General features: G+C 40.3%; 1 protein-coding gene across 1 annotated transcript; it reads left to right on the top strand.

Annotated features, from left to right (window-relative positions):
- LOC104709514 lies at positions 5,201–6,441 on the top strand. Its single transcript, XM_010426112.1, has 3 exons — positions 5,201–5,408; positions 5,609–5,804; positions 5,943–6,441. Exons 1-3 carry the CDS (start codon positions 5,201–5,203, stop codon positions 6,439–6,441), a joined length of 903 nt encoding a protein of 300 aa, XP_010424414.1.

The following is a 15,557-nucleotide window of genomic DNA, read 5'->3' as shown; positions in this document are numbered from 1 at the left end:
TTTCGTTTTGCTCTGTTCTGATTGTTGTTCTGTCTCTGTTCTTCGTACTAAGTAACTCGACCACCCACTCGATCGAGCATCCGATCGAGTGCTTGCTCGAGCATCATCCAATGTTCTTGTTTATGTTCTGCATTTACTTGTTTCATTTCCTGTTTCATTCACATCATTTCTGTTTGATCTTGTCTCTTGTCTTGCAGTAGTTTAGTTCCTGTTTTTGTTTAGTATCATTACTGCTTTGTTTCCACTGTTTACTTTGCATTTAGTACCTTGTCTTAGTAGCTTTACTTACTGCATCTTATCATTATCATTAGGTTGTTAGTTAAAAACATTCATCACATTTGGCTAGACTTAGATAAGTATTCATATCCTGATTGCTTGCATCACACTAATTATGGATTGACATCCTTTATGCTACAACAACATAAGGGTTAATTGAAACACCTTGCATCCACCTGTTCATTCATCATCTCTATCATCATTCACATTCAACACAACCCCCAAATAAAACAATATGTTTCAATTTGGCGCTGTTGCCATTTTAGTGTTTGTTTGTGACATTTAGGATTTATACAAGTCGAAGATTAAGTACTATTGTTCTTTTGATCACTACTGATTAAGATTCTTCATTTGCTTGGTTGTTTTGAATCTCAGGTACCAACTCGACCTACAACTCTATCGCCTGCACGATCGAGTACCTGATCGAGCCACCACCCGGATTAAAAAGGCATACTTGTCTCAGTCAGGTCGACCTTTAACTCGAGCCAGTGCTCGACCGAGTGTCAGTTCACATCAGAGATCGAGTCATTTGATGCAAACAAGATCCAAGGGTAATCAGAATCTTCAAAGGTACCTTGATCATATCAACCGCCTACCAAGAGACCTGAGACAGCAGAGAACAAGAATCCTTCAGGAACAAGAGAATCAGCTACTGATGGATCCACCTATGCAAAGACCAAGGCAAATAGGAGCTGGAGATGCCCTAAACACTCACACACAAAGAGCAGGAATAGTCCCTCCTGCAGTTGCTAATAATAACTTTGAAATAAAAAGTGGGCTTATCACAATGATTCAGTCAAAAAAGTTTCATGGTCTGCCAATGGATGATCCTCTTGACCACCTTGATGAATTTGATAGGCTCTGTAGCCTAACCAAGATCAATGGTGTAAGTGAAGACAATTTCAAGCTCAGATAGTTTCCCTTCTCACTTGGAGACAAGGCTCATCTCTAGGAGAAGACACTTCCAACTGGTGCTATCATTACATGGGATGCTTGCAAGAAGGCCTTCCTAGCTAAATTCTTCTCTAATTCTAGAACAGCAAGGTTGAGGAATGAGATCTCTGGTTTTGCACAAAAGAACAATGAAAGCTTTTGTGAGGCATGGGAGATATTCAAGGGCTTCCAAACTCAATGTCCATACCATGGATTCAACAATGAGTCTCTGCTCAGCACCTTATATAGAGGGGTTCTACCTAAGATAAAGATGCTTTTGGACACAGCCTCCAATGGCAATTTCCTCAACAAGAATGTAGAAGAAGGATGGGAGCTAGTGGAGAACCTAGCACAATATGATGGGAATTATAATGAAGACTATGACAGAACAGTAAGGTTTGTCTCCAATGATCAAGATAAAAAGTATAAGAAGGAGTTGAAGGTTGTTCATGAGAAGTTGGACAAGATTCTACTAAGCCAACAAAAGAACATTCATTTTCTTGGTGAAGAAGAGGTTCCAGTTCAAGATGGGGAGAGAGAATTTGCTGAGATTTGCTACATGCAGAATCAAGGAGGGTTCAAAGGATACAATCAGTTTAAGAAGAACAACTTTTCCTATAAAAGCACCAATGTATCCAATCCTCAAGATCAAGTCTACCCACCTCAACAGCCCCAACAACAAAACAACTATGCACCCAAGCAGCAACACAGTGGGTTCCAGCCTCAATTATGTCCCCCTCCGGGGTTTCGGACCAACCAAGGCCAAAAACCAGATTTGAGAGATATGATGCAACAAATGGGCAGATTAAGAATGCAAAGAAGTTTGCTGAGATGAGCAAAAGGATGGACAACACATACAGTGACCTCCATACTAAGTTTGAAACTCTGAATTCTAAGATTGAGACTATGGAGACCAAACTGGCTTCTTCTACTCCTACAAGGAATGAACAACATAAGGGCAAGGCTATCATGCACTCTACAGAATATGCCAATGTAATCAATCTACACAGTGGAAGGGTGTTACCAGAACGTAAAGGCGTCCTACCAATCCCTGAGGACAGTGAAGAACAAGATGGGGAGAGTTTTCAGCAACAGGAGACTTAGAATGAAGAGACGATTGAACTCGACCCAGCACTAGAGCACTCACACGATCGAGTGGTTGATCGGGCACCGGATCGAGCACCTTCTCAGAAGAAGATTACGCCAGTTGCTACCAAGGAAAAAGAAGTCCGATTCAATCCTCCTCCTTACAAACCTCCACTACCTTTTCCAGGAAGATTCAAGAAGCAGATGGTTGAAAAGTACAAGGCATTGTTTGATTAACAAGTTAGAGAGATTGAGCTTAGGATGTCTCTAATAGATGCTTTTGCTATGATTCCCCCCTACCAGAATTTCTTGAAAGATGTTGTGATGGAAAGGATCAAAGAAGTTCAAGGGATGGTGATCCTTAGTCATGAATGTAGTGCCATAATCCAAAAGCAAGTGAACCCTCAAAAGTTAAGAGATCCTGGTTCCTTCACTCTACCTTGCTCTATAGGCCCTTTGATCTTCAACAAATGTCTTTGTGATTTGGGAGCCTCAGTAAACCTAATGCCTTTATCAGTTGTTAAGCACCTAGGGTTTACAAGGTATAAGCCATGCAACATATCTCTGATCTTAGCTGATAGATCAGTAAGATTACCACATGGTGTTTTGGAGGATTTACCAGTTAGAGTTGGAGCAGTGGAAGTCCCAACAGACTTTGTAGTCTTGGAAATGAATGAAGAACCAAAAGATCCTTTGATCTTGGGAAGACCTTTGCTAGCCACAGCAGGAGCAATAATTGATGTGAGAAAAGGGAAGATTGATCTCAACTTGGGATAGGACCTCAAAATGATATTTCACATTGTAGAGGCTATGAAGAAACCAACAATTGGAGGACAAGTCTTTTGGGTTGAAGAATTGGACAAATTAGCAGGAGAATTGATGGAAGAGCTAGCAGAAAAAGATCACCTTAGAACTGTTTTGACAAAAAGTGGAGAAGAAGGGTTCATCTACAAAGAAACCAAGGCTTATGAAGAGATACTGGACTCCAGTAGAGAATCAGACCATCCAGAGGTTTTTGAGGGGCTACCAGCATTAAGAGAGGAAGTATGGTCAGTTCAGATAGCAGATACAAAGAGCTCGACCACCCACTCGAACGCACACTCGAACGAGCACCAACACCACTCGACCGAGCGCCCTGCCGAAACCCCCACAGATGACTGGTCTGAGCTAAAAGCACCCAAGGTAGAACTTAAATCTCTCCCATCTGGGCTTAGGTACATTTTTCTAGGTAAAAACTCTACTTATCCTGTCATAGTGAATGCTAACTTGAGAAGTGAAGAACTTGATTTGCTAGTTGTTGAGCTAAGAAAATTTAGGAAGGCTATTGGTTATTCTTTGGATGATAGTAAAGGAATTTCACCTAGCCTCTGCATGCATAGAATTCACCTAGAGAATGAATCTTATTCTAGCATTAAACCTCAAAGAAGGCTTAACCCAAACCTCAAGGAAGTAGTAAAAAAGGAGATTCTTAAGTTGTTTGGAGCTGGTGTGATCTATCCTATCTCTGATAGTACTTGGGGTTCACTAGTGCATTGTGTCCCTAAAAAAAAAGGAATTACTGTAGTAAAGAATGATCATTATGAGTTAATTCCTACTAGAACCATAACAGGACATAGAATGTGCATTGATTATAGAAAGCTCAATTCCGCTACTAGGAAAGATCATTTTCCCCTTCCATTAGCCAATCATACCCATTACTGTTTCTTGGATGGATATCTGGATTTTTCCAAATACCAATTCATCCTAATGATCAAGAAAAGACAACTTTCACATGTCCATATGGCACTTTTGCATATAGAAGAATCCTATTTGGACTATGTAATGCTCCTGCTACCTTTCAAAGGTGCATGATGTCAATTTTCTCTGATCTTATTGAGGATATGGTTGAAGTTTTGATGGATGATTTCTCTGTCTATGGAGACTCTTTCTCTTCTTGTCTTGCTAATCTATGCAGAGTCTTAAGGAGATGTGAAGAGACAAATCTAGTTCTAAATTGGGAGAAGTGTCATTTCATTGTTGAAGAAGGGATAGTTCTTGGTCACAAGATTTCAGAGAAGGGTATTGAGGTTGATAAAGCAAAGATTGAAGTCATGGTTCAACCTCAACCACCAAAGACAGTCAAGGATATAAGAAGCTTTCTTGGTCATGCTGGGTTCTACAGAAGATTTATCAAGGACTTTTCAAAGATTGCTAGGCCATTGACAAGGTTACTTTGTAAGGAAACTGAATTCAACTTTGATGAAGATTGCTTGAAGGCTTTCAAGGAGATCAAGGCTGCCTTGATATCAACTCCAATAGTCCAAGCTCCAAATTGGGATCTCCCATTTGAGATAATGTTTGATGCATCTGACTTTGCAGTAGGAGCAGTTCTAGGACATAATAAAGATAAGAGGGTGCATGTTATTCACTATGCAAGTCGAACCTTGGATGAAACTCAAGGAAGATATTCAACAACAGAGAAGGAGCTTCTTGCAGTGGTGTTTGCCTTTGAAAAATTCAGAAGCTACCTAGTGGGTTCCAAAGTTATTGTGTACACTGATCATGCTGATTTGAGGCACATCTACTCAAAGAAAGATACCAAACCAAGGTTGTTAAGATCGATTCTACTTCTCCAAGAATTTGACATGGAAATAGTTGATAAGAAAGGTATAGATAATGGAGTTGCTGATCATTTATCCAGGATGAGGATAGAGGAAGAAATACCAATTGATGATTCAATGCCTGAAGAGAAACTGATGCAACTCGATCTAACTTGACCGACTGCTCGAGCACACACGATCGAGTGTGTTTGGCCACTCGGTCGAGCAGGACCAAATGGAGGAATGGATGGCACTTGACCAGTGAAAATTTGCCATGGTATGCTGATATAGTTAACTACAAAGTATGTGAAGAAATCCCAGAAGACATGGACCCTTACAAGAAGAAGAAACTGCTCAAGGACATCAATAGATACTATTGGGATGAACCTTACTTGTACAAAAAGGGATCAGATGGACTGTTTAGGAGGTGTATAGCAGAGAATGAAGTTGAAGGAGTGTTGGGACACTGTCATGGCTCTGCTTATGGAGGACATTTTGCAACCTTTAAGACTGCCTCGAAGGTCCTACAAGCTGGTTTATGGTGGCCTACTTTATTCAAAGTGACTCACAAGTTCATTACAAAGTGTGATGCTTGCCAAAGGATGTGAAATATTACAAGAAGGAATGAAATGCCCCAAAATCCAATTATGGAGGTTGAGATATTTGATGTGTGGGGAATTGATTTCATGGGACCTTTTAATCCTCCTTCAAATGGAATGTCTACATATTGGTAGCAGTGGACTATGTCTCCAAGTGGGTAGAAGCTATTGCTAGCCCTACTAATGATCACAAAGTGGTTCTTAAGCTTTTCAAGACCATAATCTTCCCAAGATATGGAATTCCAAGAGTTGTGATTAGTGATGGAGGGACACACTTCATCAACAAGATCTTTGAAGGAATGCTAAGGAAATATGGAGTTAAACACAAAGTGTAAAGAGCTTATCACCCTCAAACTAGTGGGCAAGTTGAAGTCTCAAATAAGCAAATCAAGGCCATTCTATCAAAGATAGTGGGAGCAACAAAGAAAGATTGGTCTAGCAAACTTGATGAAACACTTTGGGCTTATAGAACAGCTTTCAAAACACAAATAGGAAGATTCCCATTCCAACTTGTCTATGGAAAGTCTTGCCATCTCCCAGTTGAGGTAGAGTACAAAGCTTTGTGGGCAATCAAGCTTTTGAACTTGGATTTAGAGACAGCTCAAGCTAAAAGAAGCCTTGACCTGCATGAACTTGAAGAGATCAGATTAGAAGCTTATGAGAGCTCCAAAATCTACAAGGAAATAACAAAAGCCTTCCATGATAATAAAATCCTCATTAAGGACCTAAAGGCCGGAGACCAAGCCTTGCTGTTCAACTCAAAGCTCAAGCTATTTCCTGGGAAGTTGAAAAGTAGGTGGGGAGGCCCTTTTGAAATAAAAGAGGTTCTACCATTTGGAGCTATCACACTTCTCAACAAGGATGGTAGTGAGTTCACAGTCAATGGTCAAAGAGTTAAGAAGTACTGGGGAGAAAAGGAGAAACATGAAAAGATCACAATGTTTCTCAAGAATGCTCCTCAAGCCTGAAGAAATAGAAGAAGTCAAGCTTAGTGACTTTAAACAAGCTCACTAGGGAGGAAGTCCCTAAGGTAACTCTGTGCATATTGTTTAGGGTTTTGGTATTTTGATCTTTGTTTTGTTGTTTTCATGGTCAGGGAAGCAAGGGAGTCTAAACAGAAGAAGAAATGATGGTTCGGAAGCCAACTCGACCTACCCACTCGACCGAGTACCAGTCGATGGCCATCGTCGAGTTGCCTCCTTCCCCACCTCAAAATCAAGCTCTGAGCTCCAGCTACACATTTGACAGTATGAATGAGGACGTGGACAACTTCTTCCATAACCAATGAGGTACCAACATCACCTTTTCATTGTAAATACCATTGCATCTATAGTTTTATTTTGTTTTGAGTCTTGAATCCTCTTTCAAATTTCTCTTACACAAGGGACTGTGTAATTTAAGTTTGGGGGAGGGTTTGAGATGGCATTTGATGTTGTGTTTTGTTTTCTTATTTCAAATTTTTAGCATAATCATGTTAGTACTTGCATTTCATCTAAGGCATAGAAAAAACCTAAAAATTTGAATTTTTTTGCAAAAATCTTTACAAAAAAAAAAGAGTGTTCATGTAGTTTGCATTGCATATTAGTATCTTGTTTAGCATGTTTCATATAGGACTGTTTAATATTTGCATTAGGGATCTATGATGAGTTTAGCCTTGTTAGCTTGTTTAAATTCACTAAACTAGGATCAATGCCCAAGTTAATAGTACTTTGATGCTAGTTGAGTAGCTAGAAGCATAAGGTTGAACCAAGCCTTGAATTCCTGCATTGCATTTGGTCTAAATTGAAGCATGCTGTGATTTGATGCCATTTCCTACTTATAAGAACCTAATATTGACTTTTAATTATCAATTTGTGCATTGCTTTAAACTCATGGATACCATATACATATTTGGATCATCTTTCTCTATTCTACCACTCTTGTTGATCCAAGTAGCTGATTTAATCATTAAGATCAGTTTCCAATACCCTTAACCAATCCTTCTTTCAAGCCATGTTTATTCTTGTGTGTGTAAGGCCTTTTTGGGATTGAGCTTGGTAGAAAGTGTTAGGTTTGAGCTGACAAGAGTAAAGCCTTGTGTAGTTCTAGTTTGCAATTTTCAAACTAGATAAGACTAGGTGGTATTTACTTCTTGGGTTTGGGACTTGGTTGTTTTGAAAAAAAAAAGAAAAAAAAAAGAGAAAAAGAGAAAGAAAAGGTTAGAGTCTTTAGGAGAGGAATGTGTTTAAGTTAATTTAAGCTCTAGTGAAAGAATGGGAAGTATGAGATTGTTAAAGATGGTTCTAATCAAGGAAAAAGAAAGAAAGAAAAGATGAGTCTAGCAAAAGCTTCTATGTCCTAAGAAATGAGAAGAAAAGGAACCATAGCAAATAATAAAGAAGCCCCATTCCACTAGTTTATTCAAATAAGAAACCTCTCCTAAGGCTTAAAAACAAAAGAGAAAAGGGTATTTGAGAAGAGATGAAGTTAAAGGGTAGAACTAGGACAATTTGGGATTAGAATGATAGGATAAACACTTTGGGGACCTTTGGGTAGACAAGGTTTTGTTCTTGTATGTGTCTAAGTGTTCTTACCTTTAGCCTTCTTCTAAAGCTCAATCCATTTTTACGAGAGAACCTTGATATTGATAAGCCCCACTCTAAAGAGAGACCATCACTGTCTCCAAACCTTTATTACCAAGCCAAATGAGTTTAGAGCATTGCAAAAGTTGATTCATGTTCTTGTTTAATGACTGTTAAAGGAAATTGTTGATTTGAATTCATATGGATATCTAAGGCTTAAATCAGTAAATGTTGTGATAGGGTTGTCTAAAATCTTTAAGTACAGCTCATTCAACTTGCATCATAGTACTAGTAACTTGGACACTGATTCTAGCTAGTTTATTGTCAAGCTTTAGGAGCTGAGATCCCACTTTTAAACCTCACTTCCCTAATTATGTCTTGTTTATTTGCTTGAGGGCAAGCAAAGACTAAGTTTGGGAGTGTTGATGTTCATATATTTCACCTTGTTTTACCTTAGTATATTCACATCTTTTGGTTGATTTACTATCTAATTTGGCCATTATTGAGTAGCTTTAGGACTGTTTATGCATTAGTGTAGAATTGCATTGCATTTGCATAGTTTTTAGCATAAGCAGGTGATTTTTGATCTTAAAGAGCATGGAAGAGTGCTGAGGAGGATTGGAGCTATCAAGTGAAGAAGACAAGGGAGCTAGAGAAGAATAATCAAGATCCAGAAGTCCACTCGACCAGCACACTCGACCAAACACTCGACCGTGTGCGGAGAAGGACTCGACCGGATGGAAGAAGTAGAAGAAGAGGTCACTCGTCCAAGCACTCGACCGAGCACCTGGTCGAGTTGACCGAGCCGCCTGCCTATTTTATCTTCTAGCCATTTTAGGGCTTCCCCTCTCTCCTATATAAACTCCTTGTACCTCATGGCCGCAAAAGAGAGCACTTTTTAGAGAAATAATATCTAGACCTAGTATTTACCCTTTTGGGAATTATCTACTTTTTGTTTTTATTTTCCTTAGATCATTAGCCACTTTTGTATTGTCTCAAGAAATTCTTTGATACTTGTTGGTTCCATAACTTCCTAAGTATTGAGAATTTGAGTTTGATTTCTTCTTAAATATTGTAGATCTTTGTCTTATCTTTCTAATCATGCAAGTTTCATTGATTTCTGGGTTTATGATTTTGTTCATCATGTTTAGTGATTGTGAGTATTGTGTAGAGATCTTAAGGATGAATTAGGCTGGGTAAAGGTTATGGGTGTTTAGATTGATCAAGCTTTATTGTTATACAACTTCTGGATTAGATATCCTCTATGCTATTCTTATACTGAGAGGGTAAGGATAGATCTTAAGCTTCTTAGCATCACACCAATGTCTAAGTTGTTAGATAAGGCTAATGCTAGAGATTATCACGAAACATGCTAAGAGATTAGATGTTTAAAGTGATTTTTGACATTGATGATCTGGTTGTTTAATGCCTGCTTTTATATGTAATAGCTAGTGAAAACTAGGTCTAAGAGTATCTAAGCTTGATTGTTATTGTCATGAGAATGGATTAACAAGTATTAGAAGATCATTGTCTAGAGATAGCTCATTGTTGATTGAGGTTTGTTGATCAGTTTAGATAACCATAGCTTGAGCCCAGCCCATGAATCCATCCTTAGGACCTTTCCTTGTTTATTTATTTCCTTGTTTGAGTATTGCTATTCGCTTTCTGAGCCTTTCCACAAGGTCCAGTCATTGGATGTGACCGGCTTCATTTGGAAGAATATCATCTGTCACCACGGACTCCCATACAAGATCTTCCCAGATAATGGAACGCAGTTCACTTTGAAGATCACTAGACATTTTTGGAGTAAATGGCAGATTCGTTTAAGCACGTCGACCCCCCGTTATCTTCAAGGAAACGGCCAGGATGAAGCTACTAACAAGACGATCATAGAGGGACTGAAGAATCGCCTTGGACGACGGAAAGGAAGCTGGGCAGAAAACAATGATGGTGTGTTGTGGTCTTACCAAACCACGAAAAGACGAGCTATCGGGCAATCACCATTCTCTTTGGCCTATGGTATCGAAGCAATGGCCCCAGCTGAGACAGGTGTTCCAACACTTCCCCGGACCATGATGGTTGACAATCCTGACCTAAACACCGAGTTGATGCTTGACAACATCAATTTTTCCAAAGAGTTACGCGACCAAGCCTTGGTCCAGATCCAAAATTATCGTAATGCCGCAGATTGGTACTATAATAAGATGGTTCGACATAGATGATTTAACGAGGGTGACCTGGTTTTGCGGGAAGTTTACGAAAATACCAAAGAACATAACGCCGGAAAACTTGATGCTCATTGGGAGAGCCCCTACCTGATCTCCAAAACAATTCGTCCCAGCGTGTATTAACTCATGATGATGGACGGCTAGAAAATTCCAAACTCGTGGAATGCATCTCACCTCAAATGGTACTATTACTAGCCTAAGAATTTGGCTCTATGAACTCAATAAAACAGTTCTGGAATCCATAACTCAACTTCATACTTGTATTACGAACCACAGTTCGCTTGATCCCTGTTTCGGGGTACCTAGGCAGCCCCTCTCTCTTAATAGGAACGAGTGGGCATAACTATAATATTAATAAAAAATGATGCGGTTCAGAGAATAAATTTTTTATTTATAATAATATGTAAAATACATAATTCAACGTTGTGCCTAACAATACGCGACAACATAAAACAAACACTATAACACAAAAGTGATAAGGAAAACAATCATGGTCATTGCGACGTCGCCCGTCGATTCAATATCTATGGTGCCAGACTCGCAAGATTGGTTTCTGAGGGCTCTTCGACCACTAACCTTCCAATCTCAAAGTGCTAGAATGGGCACTCCCTCCTTAGTGCTTCCAAATTTTCCATTGAGACATCGGCGCCCCTAGTCACCATCTTCTCGAGAAATGTGCAGGACCCTTCCATGTGACTGCTTTCGCAGAACAACTAGTCAGTACTTTTTAAGTGAATAACGTAGCAGCGCAATCTCTCGAGGTTAGCTCGGTAGGCTCTGACGTCTGTGTGATTTTTGAACGCCGACTCTACTAGGGGTTCATAATTGCCCTCTAAGAGGTCAGGTACCACCACCTCAGCGATCCTTTCTTCACAGCGAGAGCGATCTTCGAGCAAACCTGCTGTCTGCCAATCCGAGATAAAGAAACCATCGGCGATTAAGTGATCAAGATATCTGATGGTCCTATCCAGCTGGCAAAACCTGAAAACATGTTCGAACTCGGATCGCAAGGCCTTAATATATGTGCTCAGCTTCTGAATGTGAGCTCGATACGTCTTAATTTCCTCCCGCAACGGATCTTCCTTGGAATCTTCTTGCATGTGTTCGCTGACCCTAGCAGCAATCAATTCACAGGCTCTTCTTAACCAAGCCGATATGGTAGTCACTGGTATGTTTTCAGCTTTTCTCGTTGAGTGGTTTAAATCAAATACACTGGGAATGGTTGAAAGTAGAACCTTTCCCAAGCCAGCGTATTGATAGGGGCAACAGGCGAAAAAACGCGGAGTCCCGAGGCACCGCAGATAAATCTGGCTGCCTTGAAAACTGTGTAGCATTAATTACTGTTACGGTTGCGCGTTGACGACATTAATTTCATTCTTGGAAACGTTAATCGTTTCAAAAAAAAAAAGACAAGTTCAGAACCGAACTTGTTCTTATTTTCCCAAAAGATTTTTATCGACATCCTGGCTAGATGCTCGACTCGCGTCAAATCGCATGAACTCTTAGTCAAAAGATAAGCCGAACCCAAAGTTTTTGTTTCGCACCTAAGCTCTAGTCAGATGGATTTTTATTTTTGCAATCCGATCTCCAAACTAGATGCAAAGGGGATAAGCTGAGCTTCATATCTCGCTCCCCGCAAAAGCACACATTGCTTGGGACTAACATGGAACATTAACATCTATGGAACCCTAATGTTCGGATAATAAAACATTCCTCTCTCGACGGCCTCTGCGTTCGAAAATGTCGGAACATTAACTCCAACCTCAAATGAGGAACATACACTTTTGATGGAGCCGACCATTGGATTGATTAAAACAAAATTTTCTTTAGATAAGTTCAAGAGAAGGAAGGCTAGGGAAGGAAGCGAAGCAGCCTATTTATATACATCTTGTGGAAGAATTTCCATTTCGGAATTGGAAAAGCTAAACCAACTTAGGAGACCAAATTTCTTTGTTTTAAAAAGAGGGAGGAAATAACTTATACGAATTCTAAAACAAAAAGGAAAGCAAAAAAAACAGGACCAATATTATTACAAGGGCTCAAAGCCCAGGAAATCGAGTTTTCAGCAACATAAAAAATTAAACGCAAATAACAAAAAGAAATAAGGGACCAGGACAGTCGTTCACAATCATGCTTCCGGAGGATCGGACAGGTTGGCTTGAAACGCCTCTGTAGCCATGCAAATCTCTTAAAGAGGTCAGAACTGGAACCCCCAGGTGATAAATGCCAAAGCCAAGTTGATTAGGAGACATGGTGATATCGCCATCTTCCAGGTTAATGATGTCCAAAGCTTCGACTTTGGCTCTTGCCTTCAGTTGATTCTCTTTGATCAGGGTGATCTGTTCATCAGGAATGATCACACCGTTTTCAAGCAGGACCTTCATGGACGCCTCAACCCCAAACACTTGGTTGAGTATGTCCTCCTTCGGAAGAACAGTCGTCTCCTGCTCAGTCAAGAAGGCTTTCACTTTATCAAGACGGGTATGCGCCTTCTTCGTCGTCCGCTCGACCTTGGCAAGCCTGTCTTGACGAAGGCATTGCGTTTCTAAGTCGAACTTTAATTTAAGCTTATCAAAAATTTGATGTAGCTTAGCCTTCTCTTCCTCAATGATCTTCTCGCGGGACCTCATGTCAGTAACATCTTGTTAAATTTGAGGGAAAGCCTCATTTTTCCCATCAACCGTATCCTCCAGTTCCAAGATCCTTTTCTTCTGAGGCGAGTCCAAAATTCGAAACTGATTAAGACATTCACGCATCTTCGTGAACTCGAATTCAGCGGTTGATTGTGACTTCAGCTGTCAGTCATACTTCAGAAGCATGGAGTTGATATAAGCGACATACTGCGGAATCAAATCAAATGCGTCAGATTACGAGGAACCTAAAAGTCTGAATATCTTGAAGCGAGAAATATACCTTAAGAATGGACTGGGCGTATTTGAGGTAATCTTCCTCAAACTCAATGTCCTGCGGCTCTTGAAGAATCACTGAAGAGATCTTCAAGTTCTGACAAAGTTGACGGGCAGCTTCCCTGTCCACGACAAGGGGAATCTCCCCAAAGTAGTCAAAAATGAACTGATCAGTTCGGTTATCTTTCCTCACAATTCAAAAAGGACCAAAGGGGTCGAATCCGACTTCTTGAGCCAATCCCTTACAGCTGGATTTATTCTTGACCCTTCAGATGGGTCTTTGCCCATATCCTTCTTCTTTTTCTTCTTCTTCTTCTTCTCTCTGGTCTCAAAGGGAAGCGTAACTGGTCCAGAAGTTGCAAGGGCGACCTCTGCTTGGTCAGTACTTGGCAGATCGGTCTCAATTCGATCATCATCGAGCTGTTCGATATCAATAATTCCCTCCGGGATGGAAGCCTCATCACAGGAGCCGGGTTTTTGACATGAACTTGATCGGGGGTGGCAACAGACATACCAGTGTCCTTTGCCGATTTGCCTAACATGCTCGCAAAACTTGGGAAATTAGTCTTGGGTTTGCCCATAGCTCTCTCGCCTCTTATCCGAGTTAAATGTTCCCACCTACGGTTAGAACCTCAGAGGAGTGCGGCTTTGACCTTGCTAAATCCTTCCGGGAATCTCCCAAGAAACAAAGAATAAATCAGGTCAGAAAAATTTTCCCGATCTGGAGCAGGCAGGAAAACGTGACCCTATTGAGCAGGCAGGAAAACGTCAACTGTTCGAAACACTTATCCACAACTCAGATTCCGACCTCAACGCCGCAACAATGTTACATATACCAGCTGGGGTAAGTTGGCAGATCCCCAACTGGTGCATATGAACATCAAGGTCAATAATGATGGGAGGGGGAACCAGAGTCAACAAAGTTTAAAGTAGCACTCGTAAAGGTAAACGTAATACCTTCGGTGGATTCTATGGACGTTGATCTTTGCGGGGAATAACGGCCAAAACACCACAATGTGCAAGGCCAATGGAATTTAGCATCGTATTGACAGTTCAGACATCACTCAAGGTCCTAACGCCACCAATCTAGCCACAATAATCAAGTACCGGAGGAATATCCTCAATCATTACACCCGGAAGCGCGAACCATGATTCCTCATCCTGTAGATCGCAAGAAGAGAGTCCGCGCAGAGGTAAAGAAGGATTGGCGGTTGAGATCTCTCTCTGCAGGTCAGATGGAGCTACGGTATTCCCATTGAAGTCACGGTTCAGCCTCAGAGGTACGGACTTCACCACCTGATCTAAGGATCTGGGAATCTGAGCCACATTGTTCGATCTGGGAGTTGGATCTGAAATTTCGACGAATTAACTGGTCACTCTAGGTATTGGAAGAAGAAGCAACAGTCGGTGTCATAGCCATTTTAAGTCGACAGAGAGTGTGGAGGAACAAGTCAGAAGAATATCAATCGGAATAGAAAGAGAAACGAAGATAAATTAAGAAACACTGAGATGGGAGATAACAGAGCAAATACCTTAGTGTGTTCGGTGGAAAGTGAGAAATGAAGAAGGAGGCCGAGTATTTGTGGAGCATAGTGGGCGGCAACACTATGAAAGGCCATCATTACCTACGCGATGCTTCAGCTTCCGACCTAGTTGAAACGACGTATTGGACACTTGTCGATTCGGAATTGCACGTCGCGACGGTGCAGATATACGAAGAAATAAATTTGGTTTCCTAAAGTTTAGGTCGAATATTTTTCTTCCTATAGTCCGGAGATTCGAATATACCTAACTGGGAGGGGGCTAATTTTTGGTGCGAGATTTAGAATCCATGACATACTAACCTAAACCGGAGGTAAACCGATCACTTTTGAAAAGCAACTAAACCGAGAAATTTAACTAATATTCATTTCGAAATTTAAGGAAAATAGACTTATCTTGTAAGTTTGGAATTCATATCAATAGGGGGATTCCTCTTCAATGCAAGACCATCTAGCAATTAATATAAAAACCCTAGTTCAACATTGTTCTTGAGAAAACCTAACTTCTTCTTCAAGACATCTTAATTTTCTTTTATTTACAAGTTTTAATCCAGTTTTTTTTAGAGAGATCTTAAGTAAATTTGTTTAAACAAATTCATTGTGAGAGATCTAGTTTCTACAGGCACTACAAGAATATGGGGCATTGATAACGTTAGATGATAGCGTTTAGCATAGTTATGCTATTGTTGACGTAACTCTGTATATGTCATAGCGTTTGTTAAAATAGAAACGCTATAAGTTAGGGGTTATTAAAAAAAGCAGGAGTGTTTATATTTATTATGTTAGAGATTTTAATGTGTGTTCTTCTAATAGCACATACAATTTATTAAACGCTATACAAGTGACCA

This window comes from Camelina sativa, chromosome 8 (assembly GCF_000633955.1).
Source record: "Camelina sativa cultivar DH55 chromosome 8, Cs, whole genome shotgun sequence".
In the NCBI taxonomy this organism is placed as follows: domain Eukaryota; kingdom Viridiplantae; phylum Streptophyta; class Magnoliopsida; order Brassicales; family Brassicaceae; genus Camelina; species Camelina sativa.
This window is presented reverse-complemented; position numbering and strand designations above follow the sequence as displayed.

Excerpts from the sequence above, each read along its gene's own strand:
- LOC104709514 (XM_010426112.1), top strand. The coding sequence starts at position 5,201 with ATGGACCCTTACAAGAAGAAGAAACTGCTCAAGGACATCAATAGATAC. Across the intron at positions 5,409-5,608 it reads CTCGAAGGTCCTACAAGCTG|CAGTGGACTATGTCTCCAAG; the intron begins GTTTATGGTGGC and ends ACATATTGGTAG. Across the intron at positions 5,805-5,942 it reads TATGGAGTTAAACACAAAGT|AACAGCTTTCAAAACACAAA; the intron begins GTAAAGAGCTTA and ends TTGGGCTTATAG.